The 16330-nt window shown below is 33.8% G+C and overlaps 3 protein-coding genes across 3 annotated transcripts; 2 read left to right on the top strand and 1 right to left on the bottom strand.

Moving 5' to 3' along the window:
- Nucleotides 1–483: 483 nt before the first annotated feature.
- RpL27A (ribosomal protein L27A) lies at nucleotides 484–1840 on the bottom strand. The gene is made up of 4 exons (XM_065500918.1): nucleotides 1820–1840; nucleotides 1139–1456; nucleotides 782–916; nucleotides 484–590 (listed from the first exon to the last, which is right to left on the bottom strand). Exons 1-3 carry the CDS (start codon nucleotides 1820–1822, stop codon nucleotides 788–790), a joined length of 450 nt encoding a protein of 149 aa, XP_065356990.1. The 5' UTR covers nucleotides 1823–1840; the 3' UTR covers nucleotides 484–590; nucleotides 782–787.
- Nucleotides 1841–8630: 6790 nt separating this feature from the next.
- LOC135950474 (uncharacterized) lies at nucleotides 8631–12452 on the top strand. Its single transcript, XM_065500013.1, has one exon. The coding sequence runs from the start codon at nucleotides 8631–8633 to the stop codon at nucleotides 12450–12452; it is 3822 nt and encodes a 1273-aa protein (XP_065356085.1).
- LOC135950473 (uncharacterized) lies at nucleotides 12449–14086 on the top strand. Its single transcript, XM_065500012.1, has one exon. The coding sequence runs from the start codon at nucleotides 12449–12451 to the stop codon at nucleotides 14084–14086; it is 1638 nt and encodes a 545-aa protein (XP_065356084.1).
- Nucleotides 14087–16330: the final 2244 nt, after the last annotated feature.

Below are 16330 nucleotides of genomic sequence, written 5' to 3'. Positions count from 1 at the left end.
CAACTTTGTCTACATGGAACAAAGACATCAATCTGTGTTGGCGACGCAAATGGAAGTTCATCATACCAACTTTGCGGAAATAATCGAGATGATATTTGTCGAAGTTGTAACCTAATGAAATCGAAATAAATATGAATACCTAAAATGTATTTTTAAGTGCTTTCCAATGAAACCCATATTGACCGAATTCGGTACAGCCAAATATAAAACTTTTCTGATTCAATGTCTCAATGTTATGTATATTGAAACAGTTCAAGTTCTTTCTAAAGAAATGGAACAAAAATTAGAGAAAAACAAATATCAATTCCACTTAGATAACTGAAAAAGCTGAATACGAAACGAATTCTTCTTTCTATCAGAATGGAACTCTGTGACAGTGGTGATAATTAATTACAAAGCAACACCTCACTACCTAAGCACATTAGTTTTAAATGAAAGCATTTCTTTTTTAAACAACTTAATATTAATTTAATAAAATTTAAATTTATTTTTGTGTTTTCTTAAGATGGTTTTTTTATTAAAAAAACAAATACATTTTAGATGGTCGAATGTATTCAGAGCGAACGTATCAGAGGTTAATAAAGGGAATCCTAAAATGAAAAAAAAGAAAATACAACCGTTAGAAATCATAAAATATTTAAAACAAATTATTATTAAAAAAAAATAAAACTCAGTTCAGTTATGGTAAAACCTAGAATCACTCAGCAGAGGTCTGACGTGCTAGTATAAATCGTCACTGTTTTTATAGAAAAAAAAAAGTAATAAAAATCAAAATATTTACCTTAACTTAAGCGACCAACAAGCAGGCACCACCGGCCTTCTTGATCTTGTTTTCAGCCTTCTTGGAGAAGTATTTGGCTTTAACAATGATGGGCATGTTGGGGAAGTGACCACGGCCCAACAATTTGTAGTAACCCTAAAATAAAAACAAAATAAACATTAAAATCAATACTCTCTAAACAAATGATATTAAAATTATATTTGTAAATATATAGAATCTGAAAGGCTTTCGCTACATGGGAAAAGCAATTGTACGATCGCATTCAGTCCGCCCGACGCCTTAGGGTAATCTTCATGTTCTATATTTTTACTGTTTATAATTTTGATTATAAAATTTTTCAATAAAATTTCAACTTACGAATTTAACTAAATCGACGACGGGAGCCTTAGTAGACTTTTCCTTTTCCAATTCAGCGACTTTGTCGGCACCGACCAAAGACCACAATTTATCCAAATTGAGGGTAGGGCAGAATTTGTGTTGACGACGCAAATGGAAGTTCCTCATACCAACTTTGCCGAAATAACCGGGATGGTATTTGTCGAAGTTGATGCGATGGTGATGCATACCACCAGCGTTACCGCGACCACCAGGATGCTTACGGTGCTTGCCAATACGACCGTGACCATGACTTACATGACCGCGAAGCTTTCTGGTCTTCTTCCTCTTGATATTCGACTAAATTTGTGGAAAATATAGAATTAGAGAACGAAATTCTAATAATTGTATATTCCTTTTTTCAGAAATACAACACGTGGTTTGTATACACGAGAAGCCACAAGACACACATTTTCATTTTTTTCACACACACTCCATTGTCAAATTTTTTTCGTTTGTTTAGTGAGGTTATGTTTGACCCGTTAAAAAATATGATTTTAATCACGTATTATGCATTTTGGAAACAAATTTAGCCAAAACTTAGTTAGTCGATGTTGACTTTAGGAATTTCACATACTGTATTAACAAATATTGAACTTTTTTCAGATTGTTTAATTTTTATGTTAGTTGTGGCAACTCGCGTAAAGAACTACGTCCACTCACCATCTTGAATTTTTTAGAAAGAAAGAAGTCAGTGAAGTTGGTTGCACTTACCACATGTCACCCAATTTACGTGCTGTGTTTAGTTAGCACAGTGTTGTATTTTGTTGTTATGGCCGTTGATACACCAAAATGTACCAGCAATCAGTGTTGTTAATACAGAGTTGTATTTTGTATTTGTTTTTCAAGATTTCCACGACTGGAAACAATTGGAACGGCAGCGCAACAAAATCCTGCTTGTCAGTCAGACCTTTCAAACACCCCATCCAAGGCGAATTTATACAAGGTGCTATCAGTTCTACAAATACAACAATTGGTCTTAACAAATGTCAAAAAACAAAAATGAAAAAATAAACAAATATTTATTAAAACTTAATGTAGTGTAGATAATTGTATAGTGAGGGCTTTACTTATTTATGTAAAAAATAAATATTTTGTTAATACGATTAGAATATGTAGATATTTAAATATAAAAACAAGCTTTGACAACTGTTAAAACCAAAAAGCGAAAAAAAAATTATCAGCTGTTTGACTGACTCCACCTTGTATAAATTCGCCTTGACCCCATCTAATTTACATGGTGTGTTTGTCAGTCATATATAACATGACAATTAGGGTATTCAATTAATCGGGTTTCTGGTTTAATCGGTTAATCGAGCAAATAATTAATCGAGGTTTAGATTTAATCGGTTAATAATCGGTTAATTTGAAATTATTCGATTAACCGAATAATTTATATTTTCATTTCAAATTGAAAATACAACAACGAATTTTGTATACAAAAACATAAAAAATGGCAAATAAGGTATTTGAGATCATTTTTGTAAACATATCGCCTATTTGCTGCAACAACGTCATTACTCAAAATCCGTGTTTATTGAACTTAATAATACAAAATATGAGCTGTTCTATAATCGTTCATATAGTTTTATCAGTTTTCAAAAAAAAAGGGTGTGAGGGTGTTTTTTTGTTGTAAACATTGTAAAAATTCATGTTTTCTCGTATATTTGATAAGTAAAAATTTGGGTTAAATACAGGTTAGAAAGATATTAAAATCTCCTATTTAAATTTCTGAAATCGCATGACTTGTTGAAAATTTATTTAAGAAATAGTAAACTGTCATAAAATATTCAAAGATGTTTTTCTCGAAACGACTTTTTTTTATTATGACGTTGTTGCAGCAAATGAGCGATGTGTGAGTTTTTATAGTTTTAGTGAGATCTTCTGAAATAATCTTTTATAAAAAGAATATAATTTAAACGATTTTTTTCTTTAGATTTTATAAAACTTTTCTTGGAAAAAACTCTCTCGCTGATTGTATATTTTGGAGAAATCAAGAATATTCCTTTTTGGATAGATTAATTTAATAGTTTCGTTCAGTTATGATAAAAGGCTCATTTCAAAAAAAAAAAAGTTTCGTCTATACATGTAAATACGAACAAAGTTTCAAATACATGTAAATTAAATATGTCACTAAACATGTTTATTGGATGTTCAAAAAATATCTAATTTTAATTTCAAAAAAAAAATTAAAGTGCAAAAAAAAGGAATTTCGGTTAATCGGTTAATCGACACAAATTAATCGGTTTATTTGTTATTTGAAAATCGGCAATTTCAAATTATTCGAACAGTTGACCGTCCAAAATTAATCGGTTAACCGATTAACGGTTAATCGATTGAATACCCTAATGACAATACCTACATTTTGGCATATTCAGTTTTTAAGTTTATAGTTTTTTGTTGAACAAAGTTGTCAAAAAACTATTTCTTAAAAATTTCACTCAATATACTATTTTGGCGCTGGGGCCAAATTTAGGACTTCTGACCGGGTTTGGTCAATTGCTTGTTATAAAGGACAACAGTACCTACATTTTGGCATCTTCAGTTTTTTGTCTATAGTTTTTTGTTGAACAAAGTTGTCAAAATTCTATTTCTTCAAAATTTCAATCAATATACTCTTTTGGCCCTGGTGCCAAATTTAGGACTTCTGACCGGCTTTGGCCAATTGCTTGTTATAAAGGACAACAGTACCTACATTTTGGCATCTTCAGTTTTTTGTTTATAGTTTTTTGTTGAACAAAGTTGTCAAAAAACTATTTCTTCAAAATTTCACTCAATATACTCTTTTGGCCCTGGTGCCAAATTTAGGACTTCTGACCGAGTTTGGCCAATGGCCGGTTATAGTTTACAACAATAGCTAAATTTTGGCATATTCAGTTTTTTCGTCTATAGTTTTTTGTTGAACAAAGTTGTCAAAAAACCATTTTTTTCAAAATGTCTCTTAATATACTCTTTTGGCCCTGGTGCCAAATTTAGGACTTCTGACCGAGTTTGGTCAATATCCTGTTATAGTTTACAATAATAGCTAAATTTTGGCATATTCAGTTTTTTCGTCTATAGTTTTTTGTTGAACAAAGTTGTCAAAAATCTATTTCTTCAAAATTTCACTCAATATACTCTTTTGGCCCTGGGGCCAAATTTAGGACTTCTGACCGGGTTTGGCCAATGGCCAGTTATAGTGGACAACAATACCTACATTTTGGCATATCCAGTTTTTTCGTCTATAGTTTTTGGTTGAACAATGTTGTCAAAAAATTATTTCTTCAATATTTCACTCAATATACTCTTTTGGCCCTGGGGCCAAATTTAGGACTTCTGACCGGGTTTGGCATATGGCTTGATATAGTGGAGAACAATACCTACATTTTGATATATTCAGTTTTTTCGTCTATAGTTTTTTGTTGAACAAAGTTGTCAAAAAACTATTTCTTCAAAATTACACTCAATATACTCTTTTGGCTCTGGGGCCAAATTTAGGACTTCTGACCGGGTTTGGCCAATGGCAAGTTATAGTGGACAATAATACCTACATTTTGGCATATCCAGTTTTTTGTCTACAGTTTTTTGTTGAACAAAGTTGTCAAAAAACTATTTTTTAAAAATTTTTTCAACATACAAATTTATTTGCTTTAGAAAGGTTTTTCTTATTTTTTATTTATGTTTTGCAATATTAAAAATATTTAGTCCCTGTTGGTTATGTTTTTCGAACTTCTCGAAATACTAAAAAGTCGACTTTTCGATCTTTCGACTTTTTTATTTAAATCTAGTTTTTTCGACTTTTCGAATATAGTCAACTTTTAACCATATCTTAGTGTAAAAAAATACATGGTTACTACATTTATTGATAAGCCTTTTCCAATAAAAATTAAATATATGAAGGCAATTAGTGTTCTATAGTTGAAACAAAAACTCTACTTTTCGACTTTTTTCTATTTTTAAAATGTCGACTTTTCGAACTTGCTACTTTAATTTAACCTAGCGTTTACACATGCAAGTAACAGTTCGAAAAACACAATACATTCACACTTTTGCACTAACACAAGCACACATGCAGCCACTTACAGCTCACTGCCTAGTGAATTTCGATGGACAGTGATTTTTTGACACTTACTGCAATAAAGTGTCAAAAACACAAACAGAGTTGCCTAACTAAAAAAATTTAAAAAAAATTACTGGATTGTGGTAAAATAATTATTATATTTTTAACTTATTTTATGTATATTTGTAAAAAAAATTGTTTTTTCTCTTCAAATATGAATAAAGAACGCTATTAAATTAATTTAAGAGCACTAATCTCATTAAAGTAATAATAATAATTATTTATAACAATTATTTCCCTACAAATATATGTATGTGGTATCCTAGGCAACTCTTAATAATAATGTGTTTACGTTTTGACGACATTTTTAAAATGAACTTTTACTTGCATGTGTAAACGCTCAAGCAACTTGTAGACATTTCGATGTATTTTCGACATTTTCGATAATAATACGTATTCTCAACTTTCCTCAATCTACTTGCATGTGTAAACGCACCGTAATTTAAAGTAGCAAGTTCGAAAACGTCTTAAGTTTGGGGATGCCAGCCATATAAAATAATTGGCAACGCGCATTGCATAGTACCCCTTGGGTTGTGTGGAAAGCTATGCATAATTGTAGGTCTTAACGTTTTTCTATAGGAAGTCAATGTATTATAAAATATATTGATAATTGTCAGCTTATTCAAATTCCTTATATATATATATTGTAGAAGCTAAATGTCTTAGAAGCCGTATAATTTTTTGTTTGAAAAATATTAAACCTAGAAAAACGTTGTTTTTTTTTTGATATTTCGGGAATTTTCTTGGGTATATATTAGGGTATTCAATCGATTAACCGTTAATCGGTTAACCGATTAATTTTGGATCTATTAACTGTTCGAATAATTCAAAATTGACGAAATTATTCGGTTAATCGAATAATTTAAAATTAACCGATTAAATCTAAACCCCGATTAATTATTTGCTCGATTAAACCATAATTCCGATTAATTGAATACCCTAGTATATACATATATATATACATTTTTTTTCAAGTTTAAAACATAATTACATTTGCATTCAAGTCAAATTCCAACAAAATGTTCAAGGGCTTGATTTTTTCGGGCTTTGGTGCTTATAGGGAACTATGTTAGACATTCTAATTTATAAATTATTTATTATACCCAACACCACCATAGTAGGTATTAGGGTATTCAATCGATTAACCGTTAATCGGTTAACCGATTAATTTTTGTCGGTTAACTGTTCGAATAATTTAAAATTGACGATTTTCAAATAACGAATAAACCGATTAATTTGTGTCGATTAACCGATTAACCGAAATGTCTCTTTTTTGTACTTTATACAGAATTATTTTTTAAAATTTAATTTCTTAACTCGTGAACATTCACTTCTAGCAATAGTTATTTGAAGTATAGTACGGAAACTGAAACTAAGGAATTTGGAAATGACATTTTTTCTAGAATATTCTATGATGAACTTTGTGATAATGAGTTGAAGGACGACATGGTAATAGACGAAATTAAAGACATTACTGAAACGAGTCTTTAATCAGAACTTAACGATACTATTAAAGTATTCAAAATCTAAAAAAATATGCTTAGAAAAAACTAAAAAAAGAACTGAGAAATTGGATACTTTTTATCGTGCCTTATTTTCTATTTTTCCAAATCTACAATCAGTGAGGTAGTTTTTACAAGTCAAGTTTAATTAAAACTAAAAAAAATCGTTTAAAATTTAAGCATTTAAATTACATTCTTTTTTTAAAAGATTATTTTAGAAGATCTCCTTAAAATCTAAAAAAGGAACTCACATGTGTATATTTTTATTTATTGTTTTGTTGAATTATTATGTTTTGTTTGTTTTTTATGTTTTTGTTCTTTTTAGTAAGAAAATGCTTATATATGTATACAAAATTCGTGTTTTTCTTTTCAATTTAAAATTAAAATAGAAATTATTCGGTTAATCGAATAATTTAATATTAACCGATTATTAACCGATTAAATCTAAACCCCGATTAATTGACCAATTAAAAAATTAAAAAATATAATGATATAAATGTGAGAAAATATGTTTTTTTTTAAAAAAAAATTTTGTTGGTCAAGTTGTAGAAAAATTTTATGTGTTCGTGGTGAATATGTATGAATTGACATAGTCGAATAAAACACACTTGTGTGTTAAAACAGTCCTCATGCATACATATTTGTGGAAATATTTGAAAAAATAATTGACAATCACGTGGAATTTAGCAAACAATTTTTGTCTTAAATTCCTGGCCACCACTGTATGTATAGTAGGCATATAACTAATTTTGGCGAAATTTTTGGCATACCTCCACGTGATGGCCAATGTTGTATAAGTAATGAAAATCATTTTTTTAGATCATTTGGAATCAAAAACATCACGCACCAACACCAATTTCTTATTATATAAATTATTTAATTTTTTTTGCAAGTGTGTGGGATACTTCTGTCGCCGAATGGCTCATAAGCGAGCTGAAATTTTATTATTTGTCTTTATTATTTGTCATTGTATAATTTTGTCATTGTATAATTTTGTAATTCATTTAAAATATTTATTTGAAGTTATATGGCGTCCTGTGAGCCGCCTTAATGTTTTGTTTATTTGTCTTATTTACCTATTTGTTAGTGAAGATTATGTATTAGTTGTTGTTCTTTTTTACATTGATCTCACTGCAGTGCTTTTGTTTCGTTAAGTTGGTACCGTTATTTTTAATGTGTTATACACATAAATAACTAGTGGTCCAAATAAAATAATAATTTAAAGTAAAGTCAGTTCATAAGGGAAAAGCACTGCGGTAAGTAGTTGAACATTATTTGTATTTCTTTTATTTAATTTTAATAATTTTTTTAATAGAAATAAACGCACCGTGTCGCACCGCACACAGTGTTACACGCATCGTGTCGCACATTACTGCAAATAATTTAAAATTGTTTGTGTCTTATTGGTGTAGTTAAATTCGCCCCTTATGGACAACCATCGCAGCCAGCGATAACAAATTTTATTTCGCACTTTTTGAGCTGATATTTGCTAAATTTTTTGTGGTTCCTTGTCTGCCGGAATAAAACAAAGTTTGCAGATTTTTGTGCGAAGTGGTTCCTTGTCTGCCGGAACAAATACAAATTAATTTGGAAATAAATAAAGTGGTTCCTTGCCTGCCGGAACATAAAATAATTGTTTGAAGATTTCCAAAAGTGGTTCCTTGCCTGCCGGAACATAAAATACATTTTTTAAAAATATTTTAAAGTGGTTCCCTTTCTGCCGGAACAAATAAAAATATATTTAAAACATTTTGGTGCTTATTTGCTGTGATTTTTGTGAGATTTTGTGTGCTCTTTGAGAAACGCTTGTGATTATTTGTGGTTCATAATGCATCGCTCCCCAGCAAGAAAAAGCCAGCGATTACAGTCAACAATGAGCCAGCCTAGTAGTGGTTCCTCGCCTGCCGGAACAAAAATTGTTTCTCAACAAGTGGCTCCATCGGTCGCCGGAGTTTCTTCTTTGCCTGCCAGTTCCCATGTCGCCGGAACATCTTTGACTCCCTCCGCCGCTGAAGTGCCTCCACAAAACGTAAGTACTATTGACGTCACAACAAATCAACCAATTGTAATTGCTCCTTCTGTCGCCGGAGTGCCTACAAGTTCCACCGCCGCCGGAACAACTTATGCCATAGCTACCACAGTTGCCAATGTTCAACATAACCAACAAAATTTTGCTGAAAATAATTTAAGCTCTTCTGCACAGCTTAATTTGGAAGGCCTTCAAAGTCAGATCAACATTCTTCAGGCCCAGTTGTTAAATGCCCAGCGAGCGTTGTCGATTGCCACAAACGCTAATTCGACGCCGAGTTCTTCAGCCGCCATGCCACAGCCATCCAATATGGCGCCGCCAGTAACGGGTACCAGCGAAGTCAACGTTGACAATTCTGCCTCAGCCAACGTTGACTGCACTGAACGTCGTACGCCATTTTCTTCGGTAAGCTGCAATGAAAATAATTTTTCGAATTTGTGTGGAAGTCAACCGTTGCCGCCAAATTTCCGATTGTCTCAAAATGGTGGTTCGTTATTGATGCATCGAAAAATTTATGATTTACCGGATTTTAGTGGCTCGCCTGAAGATTGGCCCATGTTCTCAACGGCTTTTAATCAATCGACTGCTGTTTATAATTATAATAATTTTGAAAATTGTTTAAGGCTCCAAAAAGCTTTGAAGGGTGATGCCCGTGAATGTGTGAAGTCGTTGCTGATCCATGCAGATAACGTGAGTATGGTTATGGAACAATTGTGTTTTCAATATGGTCGCCCAGAGATGCTTATTCGTTGCCAGCTACAACAAGTGAAAGAAATTTCGCCCATTAGTGAAAGTGCTGTGGATAAGCTTGTGCCCTTTGCTGTTAAAGTGCGGAATCTTGCCGCCTTTTTGGAAACTGCTAATGGACAACAGCATTTAGCTAATCCAACATTAATGGAAGAATTGGTCGGAAAGCTTCCAATGAGTAAACGAATGGAGTGGGCCCGCTGTGCCTCAACAATAAAACCATACCCAACTATTTTGGATTTTAGCAAATGGCTCAAAGATGTTGCTGATTTGGTAAGAATGGTGCAAACTACAAGTGGAAATCGTCAAAATAATGAACCCAAAAGAAAAGTTGTCCTTCATGCTGCTGATGGTCAACGTAAACAACAAGAATGCCCTATGTGCCAGGCAAATCATAAAATATTTGATTGTAGAAAATTTGGTTCATTAAGTGTGCCTAATCGTTGGAGTGAAGTGAAAAAAATGAGGTTATGTTTTTCGTGTCTGGGTAGTGGACATTCGAGTAGATTTTGCCGTTATCGAAAGACGTGTCACGTGGATGGTTGTCTAAGAAAACATAACAAATTATTACATGATGTCAAAATTAATGATGGTGGAAATAATACGCTTTCGTCTGAGTCGCCTGCTCCAAGTGGTTCCACAAATGAAAATGAGTCTGTTCTTAGCTGTGTGTCTAAAGCTGCAGATAAAGGTGTGTTGTTGTTCCGAGTGGTGCCAATTGTGCTTTATGGTCCCAGTAACAAAATTGAAACCTATGCGTTGTTGGATGAAGGTTCATCGGTTACTATGGTGGACAGCTCCTTGGTGAAGAAACTTGGTCTTCAGGGGCATCAAAGTCAATTGAATTTGAATTGGTATGCTGGTAAGGCATCACAAGAAACGGCAACAGTGGTTGATATGCACGTAAGTGGAATTGGTAAGCAGAGAAAATATGCCTTGCGAAACGTTTATGGAGTTTCAAATTTAAAATTGCCGGCCCAAAGCTTCAATATGGATTTAAGTCGCCATCCTGGTTTGCCCATTAAATTATATAATGATGTTGTTCCCAAAGTTCTGATTGGATTAGATCATTCTCATCTGGGACTTCCTGATGAAATTGTGTCTCTGGATGAAAATGGTCCATATGCTGCTAACACCCCATTAGGATGGGTCGTATTTGGGAAAATGATGGGTAAGCAATCTAGCGAAAATTTGTGTCTTTTGTCAGTTCAGCCAGAGCAAAGACTCTATGACTTAGTGGCAAATTATTTTGAAACGGAGAATTTTGGTGTGAAGTTATTGCCGGTCATAGAATCAAAGGATGACTTACGGGCTCGGAAAATTATGAACGAAACTACAGTTAAGATTGATGGTAGATTCCAAACTCGGCTCTTGTGGCGTGAAGATGATGTTGTGTTGCCTGATAGCTACTCCATGGCTCTAAATAGACTTGTTGGTATTGAGCGAAAGATGAATAGAAGTCCTGAATTTGGTGCTGCCTACAAATCCATCATGAGGGATTATTTGTCCAAGAGGTATGTACGTAAATTGTCGCCTATTGAAGCTGCTGATTTGTGCCCCAGGACTTGGTATCTTCCGCATTTTGGAGTGATTAATCCTAATAAGCCAGGAAAAATTCGTTTAGTGTTTGATGCTGCCGCAACTGTTGAAGGTGTTTCCCTGAATTCTAAACTGCTAAAAGGCCCGCAGCAATATAAGCCTCTGCCATCCGTTTTATTTAATTTTCGAGTTGGTGCTGTAGCAGTGTGTGGGGACATCAAAGAAATGTTTCACCAAGTTATTGTAGCTCCTGAAGATAGATGCTCTCAAATATTTCTTTGGCGTGAAGACACTAGAGAACCACCTGATTCTTATGAAATGCTAGTCATGACTTTTGGTGCTGCTTGCTCGCCTTGTGTAGCCCATTATGTCAAAGAAACAAATGCCCTAAGCTATCGTGATAAATATCCTCGTGCAGTGAAGTCGATTGTTGATCATCATTATGTAGATGATTTTGTGGATAGTTTTCCGACGCAAGCAAGGGCCATTGAGATTGCCAAACAAGTGCGCGACATTCATAAATCAGCTGGGTTTGAACTACGTAATTTTTCATCGAACTCTTCTAAAGTAATTGTGGCTCTTAAAGGTACAGTGGAAAGTCCGGTGAATTTTTCCAGCGATGTCAACCAGCTACAATCAGAGAAGATACTTGGTATGTATTGGCAACCTAAAGATGATACTTTCAGGTTCAATTTGAAGTTCCACAACGTGAATGCTGATGTTATAGAAGGTATGAGGTGTCCAACAAAACGCGAGCTTTTAAGTGTGGTTATGTCCGTTTTTGATCCACTTGGTTTCCTGAGCTACTACATGATAACGGCAAAGTTACTGATGCGTGAAGTTTGGAGACACAATATACGATGGGATGATGCATTGCCCGGAGAATTAAACGAGATGTGGAATAATTGGCGCCAAGAGCTACAAAATGTCATCCATGTTAAAGTGCCTCGATTTTATTTTAGAAATGGTGTTCCTTCTCGCCTGGAACTACATGTTTTTGTCGACGCTAGTGAAGATGCATTTGGTGCCGTGTCATACTGGAGGTCTATAAATGCTGATAATAAAATTGAAGTGACTTTTGTAGCTGCAAAAACTAGATGTGCTCCTCTGAAAGCAATGAGTATTCCTCGGCTCGAACTTCAGACTGCTGTATTGGGTACTCGTTTGATGGGTACAATTTTGAAGGAACATTCCATTAAGGTATCAAGAATCGTTTGCTGGAGTGATTCAACCACCGTAGTTGTTGGATTGGATCTGAAAGCCGAAGATATAAACCCTTTGTTGCCCATAGAATTACTGAGATTCTTGATTCTACTAGCCCAGCAGATTGGAGATGGCTGCCAACAAATCTTAATGTTGCCGATGAAACTACAAGAATGAAAAGCCAGGTCAATTTTTCAGATGATTGCCGCTGGTTTACGGGACCTAAATTTCTATACGAATATGAAGATGAATGGCCAAAAACGCAAGAAATACCTACTTGTAACCTAGACACTGAAGAACTTCGTCCCAAATTTGCTTTGCTGGTAAATACCCCTGTTGTTTTTGAATTCGATAGATTTTCATCATATTTGAAATTAAAACGTACGATTGCCTGGGTGTTACGTTTTATAAATCGTTGCCAAAAGAAGATTGGTCCTGAAGAAGGAAATGGTTTAACTACTGCAGAGTTAAAAAGTGCTGACATTTGTCTTTGCCGTCAAGCCCAACGAGAAAAATTTAGCGCTGAAATTGAAATTATTAAAAATGAAGGTACTTTGCCCAAAAGTAGTGAGTTGTATGCCCTGACTCCATATATGGATGAAAATTCATTACTTCGAGTTTATGGTCGTGTGGATGCAGCTAGTTGGTTACCATTGGATATAAGGCGTCCGATTATATTACCGTCGTTTCATCCTGTCACCGAGTTGTTTGTGGCCCATGTACACGAAAAAATGAAACATCAAAATTTTGAAGCTACAGTTTGTGAAATTCGAAGATCATTTTGGATTCCCCGCCTTAGAAAAATTTTACGTAAGCGTGTTTCTAATTGTTTTATTTGCAGATTTCGTCGTACATTGCCGGTGCCACCACTTATGGGTTCTTTGCCAAAAGACAGATTGACGCCATATATTCGTCCATTTTCCTACACTGGATTGGACTATTTTGGTCCAGTTATTGTAACCGTTGGTCGTCGCCATGAAAAACGTTGGGTGGCCTTATTTACTTGCCTGACCATAAGGGCCATTCATTTGGAAGTCGCTTTCGATTTGTCAACCGATGCGTGTATTCTTGCCATACGCAATTTTATAAATCGACGTGGCCTGCCTACAAGACTGAGGAGCGATAATGGTACAAATTTTGTTGGTGCTGATAAAGTTGCCAAGAGGTTCAGTGAAGTATTTGATGTGGCTCAAATTCAAGATGAACTTACATCTAAAGGTATAGATTGGCAGTTTAATTGTCCACATAATCCTGCAGAAGGTGGTATATGGGAACGGATGGTCCAATGTGTAAAACGTGTGTTGCAGTCAACTTTGAAAGAATCGGCCCCTCGTGAACACACACTGCAAAGTTTCCTGATTGAAGCGGAAAATATTGTGAATTCCCGTCCGTTGACACACTTGCCGTTGAGCCACGAAGATGAAGAACCACTAACGCCTAATCATTTTTTGTTGGGTTGCCCTAATACAACACAAACTCCTGCCGGAGCAAAAGAAGAACAGTCTGTTGTACTAAAAAAGCAGTGGCGCATTTCCCGTCAGCTACGTGATCATTTCTGGAACAGGTGGATAAAAGAATATTTGCCCACGTTGACTAGACGCTCCAAATGGTGTCAACGTACGAAGCCTATTGCTATTGGTGATTTGGTTCTAATTTGCGATCCAGCCGTGTCCCGTAGAGATTGGAAGCGAGGCAGAGTGGAAGAGGTGTTTATAGGTAGAGATGGTGTTATTCGTCGTGCTGATGTACGTACTAGTACAGGAATACTAAAGCGACCTGTTTCCAAGCTTGCTGTCCTTGATTTGGAGTAGTGAATCGTAGCCGATCCACGGGGGTGGGGATGTCGCCGAATGGCTCATAAGCGAGCTGAAATTTTATTATTTGTCTTTATTATTTGTCATTGTATAATTTTGTCATTGTATAATTTTGTAATTCATTTAAAATATTTATTTGAAGTTATATGGCGTCCTGTGAGCCGCCTTAATGTTTTGTTTATTTGTCTTATTTACCTATTTGTTAGTGAAGATTATGTATTAGTTGTTGTTCTTTTTTACATTGATCTCACTGCAGTGCTTTTGTTTCGTTAAGTTGGTACCGTTATTTTTAATGTGTTATACACATAAATAACTAGTGGTCCAAATAAAATAATAATTTAAAGTAAAGTCAGTTCATAAGGGAAAAGCACTGCGGTAAGTAGTTGAACATTATTTGTATTTCTTTTATTTAATTTTAATAATTTTTTTAATAGAAATAAACGCACCGTGTCGCACCGCACACAGTGTTACACGCATCGTGTCGCACATTACTGCAAATAATTTAAAATTGTTTGTGTCTTATTGGTGTAGTTAAATTCGCCCCTTATGGACAACCATCGCAGCCAGCGATAACAACTTCCCTTATTTAAAAATTATATTTTAAAGTATGTCCGCAGTTACTATTAAAATAAAATATATTGTGTTTCAAAATAATTGAAAATATTTCATGAAAAACTTTATTGCGTTTGGTGCGTGAACTTTTTTAACAACCGCGAACAAATAATACCGTGGTTTTTTATATTTTTTAATGCTCTATTCGACTATGCTATGCCACTTTGCATATTTGCAAAAATTGTCAATAGTTATGTCCCTAATGTATAGTATCTCCTCGTCGAGCACTACATAAAGCTATCAATTATCTCTTATAGCTTAGGAGATATTCACATTTGAAAATTTAATTTTCAACATTTTTACCCACCCTGCTCCAGTTTTTTGGTGACCGCGGTTCCAAATATTCCCCGATTTTATCAATTTTTCTTTTATAGGATTAAAAATATATGTATATATCAAATAAAGAATGAAGTGTTTAAAAATCATGACTGAGTCCAAAGTTACATGCATTTGAATTTAAAAATTTTAAAAAAGGCGATTTTTCGCAAAAAAAACACATTTTTGTATACAAAAACACATTTTTGTATACAAAAACACTTTTTTCTATAGAAAAACACATTTTTCTATATAGAAAAACACATTTTTCTATAGAAAAACACATCTTCTAATATATAAAAATCTCGTGTCACAATGTTAGTGTTTGAACTCCTCCGAAACGACTTAACCGATTTTTATGAAATTTTGTATGTATGTTTGGTAGGTATGAGAATAGGTCGTAAAGTATATTTCATACCGCTAGGTCATTAGGGTCACCCTATCCAGAATTTATTTTTACCATTTTTTGTCCAAAAGCTTTTTTTCGCATTTTATTTATTTGGCATTAAAAAATACTTATAACCCCAAATTTTCATCAACCGACCCTCACCCACCCGTTTTTTAGCCGAGATTTTAGTATTTTGTATGAGCAATATCCAAATATCAATATTTAACTATTTTTATGAAATTTTGTATATATTTTTGGTAGGTACGAGAATATTATATATCATACCGCTAGGACATTAGGATGTCCCTATCCACCCATTTTTTAAAATATATTTCGCCAAATGGGGGCACTTTACACAAATATTTATCATAACAATTAATGATGTTTGTTGTCAAGACAAAGTTATTTGAGCAAAAGCACTAACAATTTTGTCATAATTTTTTATCTAAATTTTCAATCAAAAAAATTATCAGGTATAGACATGGGGTTAGTATTATTGCTTCGTTATGACAAAATTGTTAGAGCTTTTGCTCAGACAACTTTGTCTTGACAACAAACGTAATTAATTGTTATGATAAATATTTGTCAAGTATAGAAAGGGGTTATAAGTAGTAAACAAGACAAATGACGTTGCGCTCAGTCACAGCGAACAATTTGGTGAGCGCACAGTCATTTGTCTTGTTTGGACACCTCTAGCCAATGTTATGTTCTTGTCTACACGAGACAAATCCATGTGTAAGTGTAAGCATATTTAACTTATTTTCAACAAGTAAAATAGCGTTTACACATGCAAGTAACAGTTCGAAAAACTCAATACATTCACACTTTTGCATATGAAACTAATATCTATAAAAATTGTCAACACTAACATTGTCCCCACACTTTATTGTTATTAATAAAAACTATAAATGGACTTAAAAATAACA

This window comes from Calliphora vicina, chromosome 2 (genome assembly GCF_958450345.1).
Source record: "Calliphora vicina chromosome 2, idCalVici1.1, whole genome shotgun sequence".
NCBI classification, from domain to species: domain Eukaryota; kingdom Metazoa; phylum Arthropoda; class Insecta; order Diptera; family Calliphoridae; genus Calliphora; species Calliphora vicina.
This window is presented reverse-complemented; position numbering and strand designations above follow the sequence as displayed.